The sequence below is a fragment of the Bos javanicus genome, chromosome 4 (genome assembly GCF_032452875.1).
Source record: "Bos javanicus breed banteng chromosome 4, ARS-OSU_banteng_1.0, whole genome shotgun sequence".
In the NCBI taxonomy this organism is placed as follows: domain Eukaryota; kingdom Metazoa; phylum Chordata; class Mammalia; order Artiodactyla; family Bovidae; genus Bos; species Bos javanicus.
The window spans coordinates 13,987,275-14,010,638 of NC_083871.1; the positions used below are offsets into that span (position 1 = coordinate 13,987,275).

The following is a 23,364-nucleotide window of genomic DNA, read 5'->3' on the forward strand; positions in this document are numbered from 1 at the left end:
TCCATGGAAGTCCCCAGGCCAGAATACTGGAGTGTGTAGCCTTTGCCTTCTCCAGGAGATCTTCCCAACCCAGGGATCGAACCCAGCTCTCCCACTTTGCAGGCAGATTCTTTGCCAGCTGAGCCACCAGGGAAGATATAATCTATGGATCTAGGCTTATGTACATGCCTGCACACCTGCTCAGTCGTGTCTGACTCTTTGCGATGCTATGGACTGTAGCTCACCAGGCTCTTTTGTCCATGGGGTTCTCCAGGCAAGAGTACTAGAGCAGGTTGTCATTTTCTTCTCCAGGGATCTTCCCTACCCAGGGATTGAAACTTCATCTCTTGTGTCTCCTGAGTTGGCAGACAGACTCTTTACCACTGTTCCACCTGGGAACTCCATCTAGGCTTATACTTTTATCTTTTTAAATCTTTAAGAATTATGTATTTCTAAATTTATATATTTATATTTTTGCATGCGTGCTAAGTTACTTTGGTCGTATCCGACTCTTTGTAACCTTATGGACTGTAGCCCACCAGATTTCTCTGTCCATGGGATTCTCCAGGCAAGAATACTGCAGTGGGTTGCCATGCCTTCCTCCAGGGGATCTTCCTGACCCAGGAATCAATTCCACATGTCTTATGTCTCCTGTGTTGGCAGGTGGGTTCTTCACCTCGGAACCCACCAGTAGTACCACCTGGGAAGCCCATTTTTCTACATATATATGTGTATTTTATAAATATATATACAAATATACATTACATATAAATGTATTTATAATGGGGAGAGAGTTTGTAAGCCAGACGCTAGAGTTGGATGGAGGTGGACAGTTTAGACCAGAGTGGAGATGTTCCACCACTGAATCTAGCCACTAACAAAATGCCGTTGTGCAATTTAACCCTAAGTAGTAACAAAGAAATACGCAAAGCTGCTTAAGGCTGCAAGCACCGCTATCCTCGCTTGTCTTTCTAACCTTTAAAGGTACAGCTACAACCACACTTCTGGCTGTGTAGGCCCACTCCGAGGTCATCCCTCTCCACCAGCATGTCCTAAACATCATTCTCTATCCATTCCCTCCTCCCTCCTAACACAGTCTCTCATCAACCTGAACGTTATCTGTACAGTGAATGTTTCTTTAACTAGCATCATGTTTGGTGTGAAACCACTCACCCGTGGTAGAAATAGAGTCGGGGCAGCAGTAACCAGGGAAGGTCTCTTTTTAAACTAGCTTGCCTCCTTCTATAGTCACAGAGTCTGTATCAGAGAGAAGCCAGCAGTCCAGAGAATGACCACCCGAATGGTACCAAAGAGCCAACCATCAATTGACACTCTCTGCTCTGCCTGTCCCCCAGTCAGGAGGCAGAACTTACCCAAAGCGCCCTAGCAGCTAAGATGAACCCAAACAGTTCAGTTCAGGAGAGCACCCCAGCTTGAGTGTTTTCACAGTAATTCTCTCCAGGCTTCACTAAAACACCCGTTTTAAAGGCGAACCCTTAAGTGCAGCTGATGTGCATAAAAATTGTGCCTGTGTAGGGAGAAATATACTCCTTTATGAACGAGGGAGGCGAAGCTTGTAGGTTTTTTTCCCGTGACTTTAAACACTCAAATACTAGTCAAAACCTGTGAATATGTATACATTCTTTTATATGGATAATTATCCTCTTTATTGGTGGCGCCTCCTGGATTAGAAGGATTTTTCATGCAAATAAGCAGGAGAGGAAGGTAGTGTAACAAAAAACACCTTTTATGTGGCTTATTCAGCAGAACTTCTACATTTATACAGAAGCAAAGGCTTAATTCCTGGATTTCTAGAGCCTTCTTTCTAATTATTTTATATTAACTAATTCAAATTAAAGTCCTCAGATGTACTTTTGGTTGAGGCGACCAAACAACAAACAGACTCACTCTACTTAACTCTGTTAAGAATAGCTCAGCCAAAGTGTTTATGCCTGACTTTGAATTTCTCACCATGATAGAGGCAGGTAAAGGTAGGATTTGGGTATCAGGAGTATTGTTACAATGTGAGCCACACAAATTAAGATAAATACAGGCTACTTTGCGCTTCAGGAGGACCCAGCATGTAGTTTGCAAATAATGTTTTCCATTTGGTTCAACAGCACCAAACTTCCCAGCACCTTTTTTTGGGCCAACAGAGTTGGTTTTTTGGTTTGGTTTGTGAGTTTGGATTTGTTTGTATAAGGACTTTCTTTTTATGGTAGAGGCATCCATTTTTGTGAGCTTCAAGTTTGGGGGTCCTTTAGTTTTTTTTTTTTTTTTAAGTGATATTGTGGTCTCACATTTTTAATGTTTCCTGGAAGAACTGGCTGGCTATTTAATTACTTCACCAGAACCCACATGACAATTTTTGAAGGACATTTTCTTATTACTTATTGTTTAGTATTATGGTGATGATGATTTTTTTCCCCAACAAGATACAGTTTTCAAGGTAAGATTCCTTGTATTTGCTTTCCTTGTATCTCAGAATAAAAATACAGGAATGCTCCTGTTAGTTGTCCACCCCGTCCGACCTACCCATATGATACCCTCTTCCCTACTCCCCACCCTCCCAAAGAAAGGTTCATGGTTTGGGTCGACATTTCTAAGTTGGCTTTGAAAGCTAATCATTTACAGGCAGATGCAACCTCAAGAACCGCAGTGTTTGGAGGTGTTCGGAGGCATTTTAGCACAAAATATTCCTTTTCATCAGCCTTCAAAAAACTAAAGCCCACTGGGACATCTTGAGCTGTCTGATAAGAGGAAAATAAATCATATAGAGGAAAATAAACACTATATTTCCTGGATGTGACTTTGGTACATTTCTGACATCAGAGATAGAAATGCACCTCTCATGAAATCATTTTATACTTAACTGATTGGAAAAATGTGCAGCTCTCCTCATTGTCAGAAGTGTACTTATAAAATCAAAGCTCAATCTAGAGATCAAGTCTTTATTGTAAAACGTTGATGGATGTTGTAACTGTTCATTTTTGAACAGAGTTCACTACCTGCCTCTTGTATGTAAATTTAATATTTTTTATCCCTTCTCCAACTGGTCAAATAAATCTTTTATTACTTTTATTATTTCATCTTTTTCACTGAAAACTGCCTTCATATATCTTCGTGTATTTTGATGAAATATGAACTCAAAGTAAAAAAATTGCTGAGATATAAATTCCACAGAACATCAAGGAAGATGGCTTTAATTATAATATGTAGTTTTGAATAACTCGTTGTTAAACGTTCACATGCTTTATTCCATTCAGCTCTTACCACAGAACAGTCATAGAATCACAAAGCCAGTGGGAACCCTTGAGGTCAGTTTCTCCAGATTTCCATCTTACAGATGAAAATAAACTCCAAGGATGCTAAGTTGAAATTTCCCAAGGTCCGTAGTTTTTGCACTTTCTCCTACTTCCTTTTCTGTTCCATTCTCCTCGTTTTATCCCCATCTATCAGATAATATAATTCAATTGGAGTCCTTCACCCAAGGCTATATCGGCATTGAGTGAACTTGAACCCGGATCTTTGCTTTTAGCATCATTTTATTCTACTCTCTAATGCATGGCCTGCTTTAATCTCTGCTGGCTAGAGGGCCATTTCCATCCTTTTTCTTAGTTTGCTGGAGAGAAAGATTTCTGTTAGCGTCACAAGATGCTAAGGGTCCCTGGAATTGTAAGGGTAACAGCCTTGGGATTATTAATAACTGATTCAGGAAATGAAACGTTCTGACTGTGATATTTTTAACTCTTCCTATAAGTTACATAATGTGTGCTTAGTAAGTTTGGGTTGAATTGAATGGGATAGCAGCCAGGACTGGTAACAGATCTTCTCTTTCTGTGAAGACTGAAGACCTTCACTGTGTTTCATAGATTTCCAGCGAACAGAAAATGTACTTAACAGCTAGAAAAACCAAAGAACCAACTCCAGTGTTGCCACATACAACCTCGGGAAAGCTACTGACTTTCCTGAACTATCATTTTCTTTTCTGTAAATACTGTCTACCTTTCAGAGATTTGATGTGAATTAAATTAGGCAATATGTATATAGAGTCAGGCACATGCAAACACCCAGTAATTTCCCCTTCCCTGCCCTTCAACTCTGTCTGGGAGGTGACTGGTGGCCTATTTCTCCACTTCGAGAATCAGGGCATTAAAATCATGCTGATCCGTGTCTGGATATTTCAGCATTCTGGGGGCACAGCCCTGGAAACTTGTCTGGTTGTTACAGCTTTATTTCATTGGCACGTGTCACACATACTGTTGGCTGCGTTAAAAGGCAGTTTTCCTTTTTCTTTTTTTCTGACAGGTCACCAATACCAAGCAGGGCATCAGAAAAGAGAACACACAAGTGAAGGGGTTTTTGCCTAGTTTTTTTTTTCAAGACAAATTTGATTGTCTTGAAAAACACTTTCTACAGTAACACACAGTGGAATGATATTTACTTTGCTAAGTGGCTTAGTATTTTGCAGAGTAAATATCTAAGATCATCAGGCTTCTGTAGCTTTAATACATACAAATAATGTTACAGGTTCCTCCTCAAAAATCATTGGTCAAATTTGCCCCTACACTTTCCACCTTTTCAAAACTTGTAGTGGTTTAAAACGTGCTAATGCAATAGCAAGCTATAACAACTTTGTGGATACAAGCATCTATGTTTCAGAATTCAAAAACAGAATCTTTAGGCCCTAATGCTTTTGACGTATTATATGAAAGTGCTAATATTTCATGATATATATGTAAATTAGGAGATGTTTTATATTAAGTGTTTGAGACAGATTTTCAGTGAGGTTTTCAGCTTACCTTTTGAGTCCCAAATAAGAATGAAAGCTCCTTTATTGAAAAAAACTGCACTTAATGTTCAGAACAGCAGTGCTTACTATTATGAGTGCATCAGCCTGTGCCTATGGCATCTGCTGATCTAATCTTAGGAACTACTGGTTCATGGATGCTGGTTCCCTTGGTACCCTATTAATGCCTTCAATCCTGACCAAGGCTTCTTCATCCTGTAAATTTATCAAGGTTAAAACAAATCCTTTGACAATATAAATCCTCTCCCTTGCCCCAAACATGCACAATCTATAATTTAGAATTACTTGCATAGTGACTTTTAGAATGGAAGATTCAGTCTTGGAGGTAGGAGGTGATAAGGGAATATTAGCATTTCACTACAAGACTATTTAATATGAGAAAATTGGCTTTTGGTCAGATGAACTAAAAGTTATTTCCAGATGTTTAAAAGGTAAAATATCCAAGATATACTACAGTTTTGACTAAGTTTATTTAAAAAAAAGGAAGCCACCAAAAGAGAAAAGGAAAGAAACACTAGAGATTAGCAATGTAGTTTGAGAGAATTAACATATGAAATAATATCAGCTTCTTAGAAAATGCCTGGATGGCTTTAAAACTGGATGGTTTTCTAATTGAGCAAAGCAAGGACTGTAAGTTAGTTATATATTTATTGAATGTCTGTGTTCATCTGTGTCTACCCCTCTGTATACCCAGTTATCCTATTAGCTAGTTTATTAATAAAGGGTCCTGAGAACTGGCTTTTTAAAGCATGTGTAAATCTTTTCTACTGTTTGATTTTAAGAAAAATGTGTTACTCATATTCTCTAACAAATAGTGACTGGCTAGCTATAAAATCAAGAATTTGGGACAGGAATAATCTTCTACTAAGAGAATTTAATACTCAGAAGCGATCAATGAAGGACTACCTACTTTATCTACCCTGCCTTTTTTTATATATTAATAAAAAAAAGATGATGTTATCATATTATTTTACGGTATCACTGGATATTCAGATTCTCTGAAGAAGTAAGTTTGAATCATCTAGTCCAAGCAGTGAGAGAGGATGGGAAAAAGCTACATCAATAGCAAATAGGTGAATAATCTTAGGTCCAAATTAGAGTGCAAATATGGGATAGAATAGCTATATTGGCATAAGAGTTATAATGTAGAGGAGTAAAATACAAAACTATAAAAGTAATGTCCATTTAATTCTTTTTGCGGTCACAGTGTTACATGTTTTTTTAGGTACTTCTTAAATTAAAAATAAGACCACACACACCACCCACCCTACACGCAATGTCTCACCTAAAATCTTCTGTTGCTTTAATAGTCTTACAGCTGTATTCATGTCTCAGCAATGCCAAAGCAAGATAATTCATGGAAGGAGAAATCACTTAGTCACTACCTTAAATTTTTGCATTAGGTTCAGGCTATGGGAGTTTTATTGTCCTCTCACTGATTTTTCCCACTTTGAGTTCATGGAGTCCATGAGCACATGGATTTTGGGCTTTTTCTTTTCCCTCACAGTATATCTTGGGAATTTGCTCAGATATTTGGTGCTGATTCCCCACAGATAGGTTCTTTGAACATTTTCTGCAGAAAGGATTTGCTTGTTCATATTGTGTGTTATCATTTTTTGGTCTTACTACTCTGGCCTGTACAGGCATTCGACTGAGCCCATGAAGAGGGTACAGACAGCTGACTGGATGAAGACATTGGGAAAAAAAAACTCCCATTGTTTAGATTTCTGTCAGAGGATATAAGAATACTTAATTTCTTTTATCTCTAGGGCTTTCATTATCATTTAAATTTCATTTTACATTAATTGATCAGGGATTAGTAAAGCCATTATGCAGAAATTAGAATAAGACAAGCCAGATGGAATGAATAATTCATGAAGTCCAATTACGTTTTATTTCTGGTGTACTTTCATACTTGCCTCTGACTTCTGTGCTATTTTGATGTGACAATATTCGCTGGAAATCAGGAGTGCCATTTTAGTTTATTGTATCCCTCCAGAGGGAAAGCATTTGTATGCAGTAGGGGTGTGTTAATGCATTTCCCCCCAAAACACCGATTTTCAGGACTCTTAGAAATATTGGGTGAGCTAGAAAATGTGATTCGCCTTCCACGGAGGTTGAGGGACAGTGCATTGAGCCTCACCAATCCACCTGATTTGGGTGAACTGATCCTAGATAGAGAGACCAGAATCTTAGAACCGCAAGATGTTTCACGTGCCCGAAGAGCTACAGATCCCTTTAAAATACGTGACCCCATTCCCGCGCAAAGGAACCATTAAAGTATAAATCTGGCCCCGGAGTCGGATTGGAAGCAGAGCTGCAGCCACGGAAAACGGCCGCTAGGTGGCAGGCGTTGCCTTCCGTGCTAAGGGTTCTGGGTCCCCGCGATTGCCCGGGCTTCCAGAGCCTTCCCCCGCGGGTCTGACCCCGGCGAGCAGAGCACGCCTGGGTTCGGCCCCCAACATCTCGCATCGCGTAGCCCGGCGAGCACCCCGAGTTCCCGGGCCGCCCGTTCACCTGTGTGGAATGTCTCCCACGACTGTGTCTGAAGCCGCCTCCCCGCCCGTCCCAGCCCCCAGCCCCTTAAGAGTCCCTCCCCGCCCCCACCCCCGGTATTTATGTATGCCAGTGGACAGTTCTAGTAACTTTAAAGCTGCGGTTCACCTTCCCGAGGACTTTCATCTCGGGAAGTTTTATGACACTTTGTGAATGTGCAAAGTTTTTAATTAGGCTCGCTAGACAGCCCGAGGCAGCGGCAGCGCCACAAAGTCTTCACGGTCTCTCTGCTTTACAGCACAACAAGCCGCTCTACTCCTTTGAAGACAATGCAGACTATGTGTACGATGTCATGTGGTCGCCCGTGCACCCCGCGCTCTTTGCCTGCGTGGACGGGATGGGGCGCTTGGACCTCTGGAACCTCAACAATGACACCGAGGTGAGCGCACGCGCCGGACCCGGCGGGCTGGGAGGGGGGCGCCGGCGGCTTCTTTCCGTCTCCCCCTCTCTCTGAAACGGCCTTTTTTGGACAGACCCTCTAATTGCAGCTGTGCTGCCGACCCCCCATTCTCCGCTGCTCTGCAGGGAATTGGCAGATGCATTTGGCCCCAAATCATTTAATCTCACTTCATCCCTAAAACCGTGGCAGAATCCTGGACAATTGACGACCCTTCTTTGCAAAGAGCAAAACCATACGTGTTCACGCCTTTCACTGCGGGAAAGGACACTGGGGCATATTTGAGAGTGGTGTTGAAATAACTCTATGGGCAAACACTTGGAAAAGGAAGCTTTTGTGGACTCTGACTTGAGATTGGGCTTTTTATAAGGGCTATTTGCCAGTGTTTGCTGTTTGCACGATTTGTTTTAAATCCGTAAAAGATGATTCTCTGGACTGTTGATGTTTAGATCTAGTGTCCATTTAATTTTTAGAAGGTAAATAATCCTTGTCTAAGAGGCTGAACTCACCACTTTTATAATAGTTTCTATCTATGAACATGTATATTAAATTCAGTAATTTTTAAAAATATTTTAACATGTCACATTTGGAGTACTTCACAAGTGAAATATTTTTCAAAAGGCAATTAACAGGGAAACAGTGTTTTTAAAAATCATGCTGTATATATTCATTTTTGTAAAATTATGTCACATGTCTTATTCCTTTTTTCCACTCAAAATTATTGAGGTGCTGATTTTCAGGTACTAGAGTTTGGGGTGGAGTTTAAAAAGAAACCTGAATATTAAAGGTCCTTCAGTTTAATACAATAAAATGGTCTGGTCATCAGCTGGTCCGTGATTCAGGGTAGCTCTCCATCAATGAGTGGACAGGTAAGAAGAACAAGTGCTGAAAACTGCGTGTCAAGTGGAGAACAAGGGAGAGGTCTTTTGAAGTGTTGTGAACAGGAAACAGCTCAGCCTTTTTAATTAGGAAGCCTACAGCTGGGGGATGTGAGGAGAAGCGGCTGCCCTGATATTTTTTGGGGAGGGGCAGGGAAATATCCTTCAGGTGTTATTACTGAGTCACTGTATCATACAAGATTATATTCACCGAAAACCACTGCCAAATAGTTGGCTTTTACAAATCTTCCCATTGAACTCTGTTTTTGATTTTTCCTTTTGGCTACCAGAACTACATGACAAGGACAAGAGTTATGTAATGAAGCCTCTTTGGAAATGAAGGGAAGCAGTACTGCAGGGCCCATCATTTCAGACACTGAAACGTTTGTAACATTATTGCCTTTCATGGAAAGGTGCCTACTACTCACAATGTGATGATTTCCCAAAGTCTTTCATCACCATTGATTAAAATCATATTGTTTCTCTTTGGTAGAATAAACTCATTCACTGTAAACAACCAAAAACACAGTTTTCAGATTGATTTAGGAAACAACGCCCCCCCCCCCCAACACACACACAATTAGAAATCAGATTTACTAGAAGTGAGTTCAGGTGATACTCAACTATTAATATGATGCAGTGGAGTGTCCTACCAACTCCTTAGTAATTCCTCTGTAACTCTTTTTGTTTAGTTTTGTTTTTTTATCTGCTCTTTAGGTAAAATGAAATAATATCTCAGCATTGCCAAATGTGATTTTTTCCCCCCTTCCCTCTCTCTAGGTATCAAGAGACAACCACATAAGTCTTTTATAGCTAAGCATTTTAAGAAATCATTACTGGGCATGCAAATCGTTTAGTTTTGCGGTGAATGTAGTTCTGCTTTTGCAATAATAGTAGATAACATTGAGCCTGATTCAGATCCAGTAATAAACTGAACACTTTTTAAAACCCTCAAATCATTTTTGTCTTCTCTCAAGTTGAACAAGATTTTTCAAATATTTGTTTGATTAGAAATCAGATTTGTTTAAAAAAAAAAAAACGCAAAAAACCTGAAACCTCAGTGCTTCTTTGTCAGTGTTCAAAATACAGTGCTTTTTAAACCAACTTATTCCAAGTACTCCTATGCAAGGACAGCTTTTACCTTCCCCTACTGCACTGTTACTGATCTCTACGCAGTGTGCTAAATTATGTGTATATATTCTGTGTTTGCAATTAAAATGATTAAAAACCGTGAAAATATATAAGAAACTGAAATACAAGAATAAGAGACAGTTATGGATTATTTTCATTATAGATTCAGCAACTTTTGAAAACTCATTACTTGTCAAATTAATGAAATATTTTTGTCATTCATACATTTCATAATTCTTTTAGCCTGTGTTATAGACTGTCAGTTTCTATTTTTTTACCCCCACCATTTATGATATCGATGAAAAGAAGATATTTTTAAATGGTTAAAATAGAAATTGTTCCAGTTTGCTACATTACTTAATTCTAAATAAATATATAAAATTCTTTAATATGTTTTAGGCATAATTTAAAATGTATCCAAAAATCATTTTATTTTGAGTAATCTTTTGTCATCTTTATATTAAGATTAAATACTTTTTATTCAATTTTTGAGATTGTTCAGAGATAAAATCTGATACTAACCAGCGTTATGAAAAGTGGGAGCCTTATGATCTCCCTAAATTATGGAGTTAAAAATTTTAATTCTGAAAACTATATAGCCGATTCTCAGATTTGTTTTCTGAGTAGCACACGAATGATAAAGTGTATTGACAGAATTATGGCCTATTGCAATTCATATTGTTTTGGCCTTTGAAAAGTTTAGTTAAAAATTCAGTCTACAGCACTGCACAGCAGGTCCCTTTATTGTAGAAATTGTGTATTTAAAAAAAAAAAAACTAGCTGGGACTTTTGTTTTACATTTTTGCTATCAATTGACATACCGTGATTTAAGCAGGTAAAAGAATTTTTATTGATTTCAAGATTAAATTTAAACATAGATTCTTACATATGATGGAGTTTTTATTGCTATTTTAAAGATAGGTGTTGGGTCAATAATCTCATATAAACAGATGGTTTCAATTCCCTTAATAACAGAACGCCAGCGGGGCAGAGGCACAGGCCAGGTCGTGTTTCCACCCTAAGAAGTCATGTGTATTAGACCCAGGTCTTGAAACAGTGGCATGAGATGATGTTGGTGGCCCTCTTTTCACTATATATTTTTTTCCTTTTTGTTTCAACATTTACCTTTTTTGATGGGCTGTTGTCATTTCCTATTCAACATTCTTGTAGAAAGCTCAGAGAGCTGATCTTTCTATCAGTTATAAACTCCCAAACTTCCAGATGTGAGTTCATACAACTCATGATGAAAGAGGGGTAGACCCACTAAAATTCTTTTTTCCAAATAGTAAGGTTCTTATAACAAATCCTGCAGGTTCCATCTCAGCACCTCCAGTTCACTTTAATAATGGTTAATATGTGTAATTATCAACGTTGTCAGATTTCAGGTGCTTATTAAAGGAGGTGTATGGCCTTTTCTACAAGTATGTGCTCCACTCTGTCAGGGTATCGTCGGTTTTCAGAGTTAGCACTTCCTGCACCTTGGTACTGCTGGGAGGAAGGAAAACAGGGCGGAAAGAGGAAAAGAAAACAGGAGAACTTGAGGTTTTGAACTTTTTCTTCTGAGCATCCCTTCCATGATGAGGTTTCAAGGGATCAATACATTTTTTTCCCCTGAAGACACTTAGTAATATGACTTATTTTTCACCATACACCCCATCCCCGCCTTTTATAGTATCCTTAATCTTGGTAAATCCTGAAGTCTCCCTCTCTCCATCAACCCATAAATCAGGACCCAATCAAGAAGTCTCACATTTAGCTGCTGTGTGATGTCTATGTACCCTGCATAATCCGCACAGATACTTAGGTCACTCACTGCCCACTGACTATGGCAAAAGACTCCCTCTCTTTTCCTTTTTTGTGAAAGTGTCTTTCCTCTCTACCTCTTAATTCAGTGGAGCATATGATTTAAGAACAATGAATCCTTTACCAACTGCACAAGAGACGTATATTACTTCATGCGCACGCAGGCCGCGCTGACTCATCCAGTTAAACGTATCATTGTCAATTCGTATATTTAAGTTCATATTCAGAGATTCTTGGTTTCTGTTGTAACCCCTTTGGCAGGTTCCAACAGCAAGTGTGGCCATTGAGGGGGCGTCTGCCCTGAACCGTGTTCGTTGGGCTCAAGGTGGCAAGGAAGTTGCCGTTGGGGACTCAGAAGGCCGCATTTGGATCTACGACGTCGGAGAGGTACCTGTTATCTGGTTTTGGTGTTTTGATTTAGTGTTTTGGTGTTCAGGCTTCTTTTTTTTTTTTTTTTGGCTTGTATATCTGGTTTAAATACCTAGTGAAATTTTTGGCAGCACCTTGTGGACTGTGAGAGTCCTCTCGAGTACGTTTGCAAATTTCCATTGACTTCAGTGGGAGTTTGGGGAGACTTCCTTGGGGCCTAATTCGGTCTTCCGACTCCACACACAGGACCCGTTAATTAAGGATCAGGCTACTTTCTGAGTGCTGTAGAATTCCCAGCTATCCTGTGATGAAGCATGGTCCTCTCTCCACCTGCACCCCCACCCACCCCACCCCCCTGCCAATTTCATGAGAAGGAAAAGTTTGCCAAGTTCATCATGCTAACATTGAATTTGGAATTTGTTGTTTATTTTGAAAAGTCAAGCTTTAGTTGGTATGTTCAATTAAAAGCTATATACTATTAGTGTTTAATTAAAAGTAGCCAATTAAATAGCTGAGGTGAGTCAGAACTTTGTACCATTTTCGTGATATTCGAAGTTGTTATATGCAGTGTATACTTCTTGGGTTTATCTTGTTACATGATGTGTAAAATATTTCTGAACATTATGGCACACATCAGAAGAACTACATATTTGATTTCAGATAAATCTCCTTGAATATCCACACTACACTTAATATTACATTACAGAGCAATTTTATGAAAGCAGATCTGTTTATTTTTACTCTCTAGAAAGTGTTGACAAAAATCTTCATTTCTGATGGGGTGAAAGAAGTTTTTTCTTAAAGACAAAATATTGAACTTTCAAGCCAAACAAAATAAGCATGTTGTGTAAATTGTGTTAGTGTGATATGAATCTAACATTTGCATTCCGAAGGGGGGGGTGGAATACACCACATTTCTAGGTGTAACATCCTCCGCCTCAGGAGTGTGCTTGGAGTGCCTGGTGGGTGGGCGGAGCTGATCACCGAGAAGGGTTCTTTGTGGTTTCATCCATGAGCTTTCTACGATTTTGGCAGTCCTGGATGGTCTGTTCTACGGTGGAACTTTGGCGATGCTATATGGCAGAGCTGGTTGTGTTACAGGCTGGATGGTGTCTGTGTGTGTACGTGTTGAGAGATGGGAGTTTCCTGTTTGGGGATGTACCACTCTAAGTAGAATGTCTAGAAGGATCTCTCTGTTGCACTGCATACTATTTCAGTAGACTCCCCCTTAACTACTCCTGATGCCACAGGCTGAGTCATTCGAACAGTGACAAAGGCTCTGTTAATATTCATCCCCAGTGGTGAGAAGGAAATGGTCTGCTGACTACTGACGTAGCTTGGAATCTTTGAGAAAGAATACCCTTCGGAACTGAAAATATTGCCAATATATTCTAAAGCCAAAATATTGCCAATGTTTCCTTCAGTGAATATTTTAGTCAGTGCATCTTTTTCATGGTCTTCATCAAAATAAAACTAAGCAGCAAAAACATGCATTCTACATTGGTTCATTTGTTTAAAGAATTTGAGAGGTAGGAAAGAAGGGAAATATTAAGAAACAAAGAAGTTTCTCTCTTTCCTTTGTTTATAATGGGTATAATTGCAGCAGAGAAAACAGATGTGCTCAGAGATGAAATGGTAGAAAATAGATGAAATTTAAAAACTCCTTTCTCTACCTCCCTTGCTTGTTATACGTAACATTCCTTAACTCTTTTAGGAGTATATACAACATTACTTTATCCAAGAGGACTGGAAAGCATAATAGTTCGACAGTCTGGTTTATTTAAAGTAAGGCATTTTGAAAAATGTGTATGTTGACCACACATAATTCATATATACACATAATTCATATATACATGTAATATACATTCACACACACCACCTTTAGGCAATAAGAAAATACAGCATAACATGTATACAGGATTTACTGCAATAAGTTATAATATAGCCATGGGACAGAATTACTTGAATATGACTCATATTTTGGGAGTATATTTGATTTTGTAAGTTGCTTTGACTGATATGTGGCTGCTAAAACTTCTTCCTACATTGTTGTCATCATTTCTAAATTGTATGGTGTTGTTACACTCATATTTCCTCTATCGCACTAGCAGGTCAGGCTGGTTTTCATTTTGGTATTACTGCCCTTGCTTTCCTAAGTGACATTACAGACTATAGAAATGTCTGCAGCTCGAGGCCGGTCTCACCTATTGTCTGGAGTCTAGACAGGCTATAGAAAAATCTCTGTGATATATAAAAGGCCCAACTATTTGTAGGGTTGTTTATCCCTACAAATTCACTACCAGGAAAAAAAGGGTTCTACAATTTTATTGAGAGAAGCTATTGTAATCTTCTAGCCCTTTTCTGAAGGACCAAAAATCAGGATAGGCTTATATATTCAAACAGTTCCTTCTGTATTGTTTGATCCTATAAAAAGTCATCTATAGCTCAGAAAAACCCAGACTTTACAACAGAATTTTGCTGAAAGTATATATTTTCCTGAGTATTTTTGTAACGTATTTACAAATTTATCTCATGTGTTTTGGGAGAGAAATAAAGGGGTACTTTTCTGTCCTAATATCCTGTTCTAAGTTTCTGAAGACCAAATCTGTAGAGTTCCATGTACTGAAGGGAAAGATGACTTTCCAACAGCTAAGTTTAGCAGAAGCCCACTTGGGAGAGCTGGTAGATCATGGGAGATACTGCCATGACAGTAATTACTATTGTCTCGTTCACCAACCTGGAACTGACGGAGCGTAACTGTCCATAAATGTCGTTGTATTGGTCACATCCAACTCTTTGCGACCCCATGGAGTGTAGCCTGCCAGGCTCCTCTGTCCTTGGGATTCCCCAGGCAAGAATACTTGAGCAGGTTGCCATTCCCTTCTCCAGAGGATCTTCCCAACCCAGGGATCGAACCCCAGTCTCCCACATTGCAGGCGGATTCTTTACCGTCTGAGCCACCAGGGACGCCCCTTAGAAGAGAAGGGCACCCCGTAAACAGTACCCCGCCAGCCTCTGTAATCACCCACATTGTGGAAAGCCAGACAGAGTGCCTTTACAGCAACCTGGCCCATCTGAAATTCAAGGTCAAATCGAATACTGGTGCACTGCTGACAAAGGAGGAGGGGTTTGAGCAGGAAGTGATTTTCAAAGGAAGAAAATATAGAGGAAAAGACAAAGGATGTCATTGAGGATCAGACTGCCCAGAAACTGTGCTCCCATTATCTGTATTCAAAATTGGTCCTCCAGTCCCCATTAGAACGACACCCATCACCAGAGTCACGCTGGCCTTTGGATAGAAAACCTGGTCTGTGGAACCTTCTAGGAAGAAGATGAAACACTTTCAGGTAAGCGTTATAATACAATCTGTATATGAGGGTTAATGGTAGTTTTGAGAGGACACTCTGTTGATCGATTTTCTTGGACCTCAGTACATCAGATGGGTGTCTTGTCTGCCAGAGGACATCTCACGCTTGTTCTCCCGTGGTGTTCTTGACCGAATCTTCTGTTAGGCTGTGGAGAAAGGAGGCGAGAGCAGCAGGCTCTCTTTCTCTAAGGTCCTGTTTTAGAGCAAGGCTGGCTTTACCTGTGCTGTCATCTCGCAGGGCCCCATGCAGAGGAACCCTGCTGCTGCTGCTAAGTCGCTTCAGTCGTGTCTGACCCTGTGCAACCCCATAGACAGCAGCCCATCAGGCTCCGCCGTCCCTGGGATTTTCCAGGCAAGAACACTGGAGTGGGTTGCCATTTCCTTCTCCAATGCATGAAAGTGAAAAGTGAAAGTGAAGTCACTCAGTTGTGTCCGACTCTTCGTGACCCCATGGCCTGCAGCCTACCAGGCTCCTCTGTCCATGGGATTTTCCAGGCAAGAGTACTGGAGTGGGGTGCCATTGCCTTCTCCAAGAGGAGCCCTGAGCTTGGTTTAAAGCTCTGCTGTCATCGTCCTGCAGTTGTTCAGACATTTTCCAGCAAGGTGCCTCATGTTTCCAGGTTGCACTGGGTCCCTCAGACTCTGTATTCAGTCTGGTCCAGGAGAGTATTGCTTTCAGTACCCTCACAGTACAAATCAGAAATGAAAAGTTCTGGTCTTGATGTAGACCATTAGGAAAGAGAAATCTTTAGAGAGGTGGCTAAACGTCATACCTGCTGTATGATATTATTACCTACTCTTTGCATGCACGCATGCATGCTCAGTCGGATCTAACTCTTTGCGGCCCCAAGGATTGTAGCCTGGCAGGCTCCTCTGTCCATGGGATTCTCCAGGCAAGAATAATGCAGTGGGTTGCCATTTCCTTCTTGAGGGCATCGTCCCCACACAGGGATTGAACCCGTGTCTCCTGCATTGGCAGGCGGATATTTTTCTCACTGTGCCACCTGAGAAGCCCAGTATTGTTATTACCTATTCCTTAGGACTATTTTAAAATGTTGGATGAGAAGAGCAATATTTCCACATTCTCAGTATCATGATATTTGGGTATTTGGTGGATATTCTAGTTCCCCTCCCCACAACCCTCTTTTGATCACATAATTTTAACTGAGAGTGTAATAAGGGAGCGAGCTCTATGATACCTACCTTCAGGTGGAGTTGAGAGGGACAGCCTTTCTCTGTCCCCTGAAAGGAGACTTCTGTGACTCCCAGTGGAGACAGCTCCATTCAAGTCCAGGTCGATGTGCCTTCCTGTGGGACCTGACTCTCAACCAGAGGGCACTGCAGAAAGGGACTCGGTGTCACCAGCATTAACAACCGTCTGCCTCATCTCCTGTCCCAGCCGAGGTGCAGCTGCTGCAGGGAGTCCCAGCGCAGTGCCCCCATGGTCGTGCCCACCTCTATTATGTACAGTTGTCCTCCATGACTTTTAAGATGATGGCAGAGAGCAGTGGCTCGGATCCAGATTTACTGATGCGATTTATTATGAACTTCTGAAGGGGTAAACAGGGGATTGTGTGTGCGCTCACTGAAATCACCGGATTGAGTCTGTCCATCCTTTTTTTTTTCTTTCTTGTTACATTTAAATGGCAAAGGCATGAGTAACATCTCAAAGCCTATGAGTAAGGAGGTAAAATATAAAATGCAGTGTTTTCAGGTAGGCCACATGATGCTTTGTTTATACAGCATACGTTTTTGGTTGTTTCATTTTGGCGTTGTATCTGGAAAATACACTGTACACATTTATTTTCACAGATAGGGGTCTATTTTCTTTGCAGAGCAGGTGCTTACCTCCCATTAGCATAAATGGAAGTTATATGAATTCCTTGAAAGAGAAGACCCATTTTATTATTTGGCTATAATTTTTATTCTATTCATGCATCTCAAAAGTTACTTAAATAGACAGTGGTTGCATGTACCACTTAAAATTCGAAGATCTAAATTTTAAAATGAGCCCAGCACTTGAGTAAGTTTGCAAGATTTTGCTCCCCAAACTATGGGACACCATCTGTTTTGGGGCTGTGTGATCCCATTCAATTAATTGAAAGATGAGTAAGATAACAAGTCATAAATTAACTACAAATATAACCTGAACATGTCGAGTGTATTCTTCTTCAGACCTGTTAATCATTGTTGGGTTTTTCAAAAATGATGTGTGAACACACATATTCTTAAGAATTAAAAATAAGAATTACTCACGGCCAAGGCTCTTTACCAAATAGCAAGGTTTTCTATATAGAGAGAGAGAAAGCTGATTTTAACGGCACATGGGCCAGTGAGTGTAGAATTATTCACGTGTCCTGATGATTGATAACCAGCCTCGCTACCTGTCTCTCTCGCCAATGTGTTTTACAGAAAGCCTGCTGCCATTGTTAATGCTTCAGTGCAGTCACACAGATGCAGCTGTCATAAATATCCCCTAACAACTATGCTTGCTGCTTATCTGAATTAGTTAGAATGCTGTTTGCAGCCCCAGTTGTGAAAGAAGCAGTTTATCTTCTACCTCCTATTTATTTCTTTTTCCATTAACCTCTTCTAGGGAAGATTTTGTTTTCAGTTGGGATAAATATGCATAAGTTTCAGATCCCTGATTTTATTCCTACAGTAGTCAAAATGATAAAATTCCAAAATCATTTCGGCTGAAAGTAGAGTTGGAAAAATAAAACAGCAACTGGAAAACTGTAATTTGGGAGATGAGGAGGTCTTATTGCCCTGGCTTTCTCTGTTTAGTACCCCATTTACTCATTATCTAAGGGAATGTGTATTAATCTTTAAATTTTAACCCTGAGCTCTGGCACCATTTCGTGTGCCTTGTTTGCTGTGACTTTTGGAGGCCAAAAGAAAGGCAGTCATCTTATACAAATTGGAACAAATGCAGTAAATTTGACACTTGTCAATATTTTAAAAGGGCCTTAAAAAATCTTGGAAGGGAAAAAGGAGACTATGAGATCAAACGCAGTCGCTAAAGCGTGGTTTTAAACGTTCATCTGAATCTATTTTAAAGCTACAATTAAAAACTGGAATGAAAATTCTACTTGGAATCCCAGTAGGAAAAATGACCTATGCAAGATACTTTAGAATGGTGGTCAAGGTGTAATGTACAGGGGCTATAAAAAGTGCCTGCAGCCGTTCTCACAGACAGCTAGAGCAAGAAGAAAAAGGGATTCCGTGAGCCATTTCCCTTGTACTTTAAATCGCTGTTCAGCATAGTAGCACCTGATAAACTGGACGTGTTGGGAGTTAAAAGAGTGTTTGAGAGACGCAAACTAAATAATACACGTATGGTTTTTAAGTGGATTACACTGAGGCAATAATTGTTCGCTTCGTGGAATGACTTCACGTTTTCCAGTAGGACAGGGCCCACATCCCTTTTCCACAGGAATTTATGCCCTGAATATAAATAATCCCCCTCTGTGGGGAAGGCCGGCATGCAGAAGACAAAATACGAAGTTAAACTGAAATTTGGGGGTAGATGCAAATACGAGTTCCTTAATGAAAAAGAACTGCACTTGAAATCAGTCGATTTAATTATTATGCTTTATGAAAGCCATTATCCTCTGCCGACGAGGAGCCCGATAGCGTGGCTCAGTTCTGGCAGCATCCGGGAGGGGAGGGAAGGGCTGAGCTAGGCTCAGCTCACCGGAGTCCAGTTATAATTGCCCCGAACACTTGTGTTTCTCATTAAACGAGTGTGGCCATAGGTTTCTGGACTCTAGAAGGTCTTTTAAGTGCTAGCTTATTCTTCCATGGGTTAAACAGTGTTTTTTCCTTCGCTAATGCTAAACACTTCTTTTGGTTTTTCCCTCCATGGAAAAGACTTATGTGATGCCCAAATCCAGATAAAAACTGAAAATCCAGATACTTAGTGTTTTTAACCTGAATGTTTATTAGCCACAAACCTGTGCAGTTAAGTAAAAAGCACAAAGGCATATTTGTATGGACAGATTTGGGGTGCTAATAAATATAATTACATAAAATAAGCTACTTTGAAATAATATATTAGTTCATTTCCTTGTCATAATAAATTATATGTATTTGAAATAAAATCATCTGGTTAAAATATATGATTATAATTTTAGTGTTAATGTGATTTTTTTCTAGGAAAAGTATGTTAAAAAGAAAGTGCTATTTCAATTAATGTTATAAGTATTCATCTTATAGTAAATGTAGTAGCAGTGGGTCTATTTTGATAATTACATATGTTAAAGACCATGATTAAACTAATTCTTATATAAATAGTGTGCTTATTCAGGTAGCATTAGTTTATAAATTTTCAAGCCACTTTTTTTTCTGAATTGATAAGAAAATACTTATGACTTTTATATTTTACGGAGTACTTGACTAAATGAAAAGAAAACCCTAATATCTAATTTTATAAAAACCAAATTAATGTGTGCATAGTAATTTGCAATATTCAATGAGATTAATATATTCCCATTTTGGTGATAAATGGTCTCTGAATATAAACCTTCTGAAACAAGTATTAGTTTATATAATTAATCATCTTTATGATTCTTCTGTGGTTTCAAACTGTCATCTTCAATAGCCGTTTGGATTCTGAGGCAGTCATTAATTATAGTGTTAATTTTTTTTATGTCTAACAAAATTGTGTTTAGTTATAGAATTTCAAAACTGCTAAATTTTATCTTGAAACATTTCTGCCTAGAACAGTAGCCTCAAATCACGGCATGAAGCTGCTCCAATCTTATGAGTCTAGATTAACACTGCCCTGTACAGAAATGAAGAGTTATTTGTTTCTTCTGTAAGTATGTGTGTTACTATTGGTATATCTGAAATAGAATATGAAATCAAATATCTGCCTATACATGTTTGTGTATAAATATTTATATGCCATGTAGGCTGGACTTGCAAAGTGAGGAAGTGAATGAATCATTGTATTCCACTTTCATGAAAGGTTTGCATGAATTTCTGAGACTGTCAGCTATCAGAACATCTTTTCCATTTTAAAACATGAATTATTTATCATTTAGGGAATATCAGAGCTTAACACTGTAGGAGCAGTTTTGCACTCTTACTGTTTAGGCTGGCAGATAAAACTGATCAGTGGCCCGGAATTCTCTCTGATCTTTGTCCTCACGGTCGGCCAGTACTTTTGCAACATTTAGATAGAACCTTTCATCGGTCTGGCAGCCCTCCTCTGGTTTATCACATTCCTCACTAGAGTTTTTCTGATCTTTAGAGAGCCACATCTACAGGTCCATAGATACTTACCTATTGTCATCTATTTGAACAGGATAACCTGGCCTAGAACAGTGCCTGGCACATACAGGCACTCAATAGTAATAAACAGGTAAATGAATGTTTCACAGGTGAAAGTTGGAGGTTAAGAAAAAGCGTACTTGTGTGAAGTGCTCAGACGGCAGCCTCCAACTTGTCTATAGATTGATGGCCAGGAAAAAATAACTGTATTTGCATGGGGAAAAGGTATGTAGAACATAAACTTAGAAAGAGTGCTTGTTCTTCCTCTCCAATCTCTATTCCAGTTACTCTTCTCTCCTTTGCTTTTAAAAGTGAGCAGTTGGTCACTAGTCATAATAAAAGCCTAACAGTTGACTCAAATAGTTGTTAAACCACTGGAAAAATGCTTCTTTTTCATTATGCTTTTTTTGGACACTATAGATACGGTAAATCATGAACTACATTATACAAATACCTCTTTTATGCCCAAACATTCAGTAGGAGGGAATGACATTTCCTTTATTACCTTGGTAAATGTTTTTAAGGTGTTTAGCAATAAGCCTTCTTTTTTGTCAAAACTGCTTAGATGCAGTGGTTGCTAGGAATTTACTAGAAAAACTATAGTTAATAATATCAGAAAAAGAAAGGATATATGTTTAGTCAGCTACTATGACAGATCAATTTGAGTAATGTATGCGCTTTCACTTCCCCGTCATCCTGGTCTTTTGTGTTATGGAAAAATAGTGGTAATGAAGTTTAAAAAGTTTATTTTCCATTATTGCCCATCAGTCAAACGTCTTTAGCATTTTTTTTCCATCTTTTGAACAGAGAAATAGATGGTTCAAAGTAATAGAAAAATAATGCTTAAGACATTTCTAAAGACGAGGGTGACAAGATTTTAATACGGATGTGAGCAAGGTCATCTTTAAGCCTTAGTGAATTAACTCTTTTTCAGCTGTGTGATTTTTTTTTTTTGTTGTTTCCCTTCTCAGGTAAAAACTTCAGAATTTTGTCATGCATCCCATGATGCTAAATTTTAACATGAAAAGTATTTCTAAATGTTCAATTTTGTTTTTTTAAAGAACAGTGTTTAGAATAGTGTTTAAAATGATTTCCTTTGACATTTGCTGGCTTATTGAAATTGATAGAGGCCCATCTTTGTCACTGTTTACTTTGGGCTTTTATGTTCTACCTTTATATCTTTCCTTAATTGGGTGGTAATGGATTTTTTAAAAGTATTGTTCTAACAAACATGCTATAAAAGTCATTTAAAGATTCTAGGAAGAGAACTTCAGCAGAAAGGTCTCAAGCTTCATGAGTGACTGAGGGTTCCCTTAGATGGGATTTTTAGATAAAAGAAATTCTTTCTTAACCAAAAAATAGTCAGATATCATCAGACGCCCATGGGTTAGCATGCTGCTAAATTTCACAGAAATTTTAACTACTGACTGGTAATAGCAAATGCTACAGAGCGGAGACGAATGTAACTTCTACTTTCTGGACTGCTCTAAACCGGCTGTAAATACTTAGTTACCGCAGAGTACGCACTCTAGTATATTTATGTGCTCGGTACACTGCATTCTGGCTTGGGATTTTGGTTCGTGGTTTCATCCATTGTTACCAGTGATGGTAGACTCTCCAGAGAGTTAAATACAGTGGAGCTTGGTCGTTCCATTCCGACGGCTGTTTCACTGCTTATTACCTCCCACTTTGCTTCCATCTGTGTGTGTGGCAGAGGGAATTGTCCTAAAAAATACAGGCTTCCTCTGAACACAGATGTGTGTTTGTACACCAGTAAGTCCGCAGTCTCCTGAACTGGGGTGACGTTAATAATCGTACTTTTAAAAAAGCTTTTAGAGCTTAGGAGGGTTTAGCAGTTCTATAGAAATCCATGTTCATATCCACAGTTCCTGTAAATGCATTAACAAACAAACAAAAAAATCAACGCTTATTAAAGTGAAAAGGTAATTTGTAAGGTATCATTTTTAAAGAAAACTTTCATTTTTAGGTTAATACAGGAGCTGAATTGTCATGGATCTTTGGAATCCATGGTTAACATAATCAGACTTTTTAAAAAAAATGACTCCGTTTAATTGAAAGATTACAAAGACGCTGATGAACCACATACCCATGGGATATTCATCCCGAAACCTGGAGTCCTGTTCATTTTGTTTGGTTTCTCAGATACATTAAGCATCATAAACTGAAATCATGGAACACTTTTTGTCTTAATTATCCACGCTTTTTTTTAAAAAAAAGTAACCTACTTTTATACTAAGCAAGGCCTGAGATATTTTTTACCGTAAAAAATATAGCATTGGGCTGGTAGGAGTTACTGCAGATAATGCAGCTATTTAAAATCAGCTGCTAGGTACTATAAACCCTTTAACATTACTAACAAATGAGGGAGGCTTGACTGAGGACTGTTCAGAATGGTTAGCCATGTGCTTATAAAAAGGGACACATGAATGATATTTGTGTGTTTAACCCTGGTTATAAAAAGTCATTTGATTTTTATAACAGCATGTTCAGTGGTTACAAGGCCTTACGACTTGAGCTAAAAATGTAGAATTCCACTAAAGAAAGTGCCATAAAAAGGAAATAGCTTGATAAAGCTGTATTGGTCATATGTGGAAAAGATGCATGTGTGTGTATGTTTACAAGGAATAATTATACTTTATATTTAATTTTTTAAATTAACAAAGCATCCTCTGATTTTTCTTGTGATCTGAAAGAGCCCTTTCCCCACACCCAGTTCATAAACCTTAGCTATTATTAAATGTGTGACTGTCTAGGAAGTAATTTGTGTGGGCTTTTA

General features: G+C 39.0%; 1 protein-coding gene across 7 annotated transcripts in view; it reads left to right on the forward strand.

Moving 5' to 3' along the window:
- The window catches only part of DYNC1I1 (dynein cytoplasmic 1 intermediate chain 1), a 379,184-nt gene that overhangs the window by 347,612 nt on the left and 8,208 nt on the right, over positions 1-23,364 (forward strand). For all 7 annotated transcript variants that reach the window (XM_061413501.1, XM_061413502.1, XM_061413499.1 and 4 more), the window contains 2 exons: positions 7,584-7,724; positions 11,816-11,941. In XM_061413501.1, coding sequence (XP_061269485.1) covers positions 7,584-7,724; positions 11,816-11,941 — 267 coding nt within the window. The remainder of the gene's footprint in view (positions 1-7,583; positions 7,725-11,815; positions 11,942-23,364) is intronic.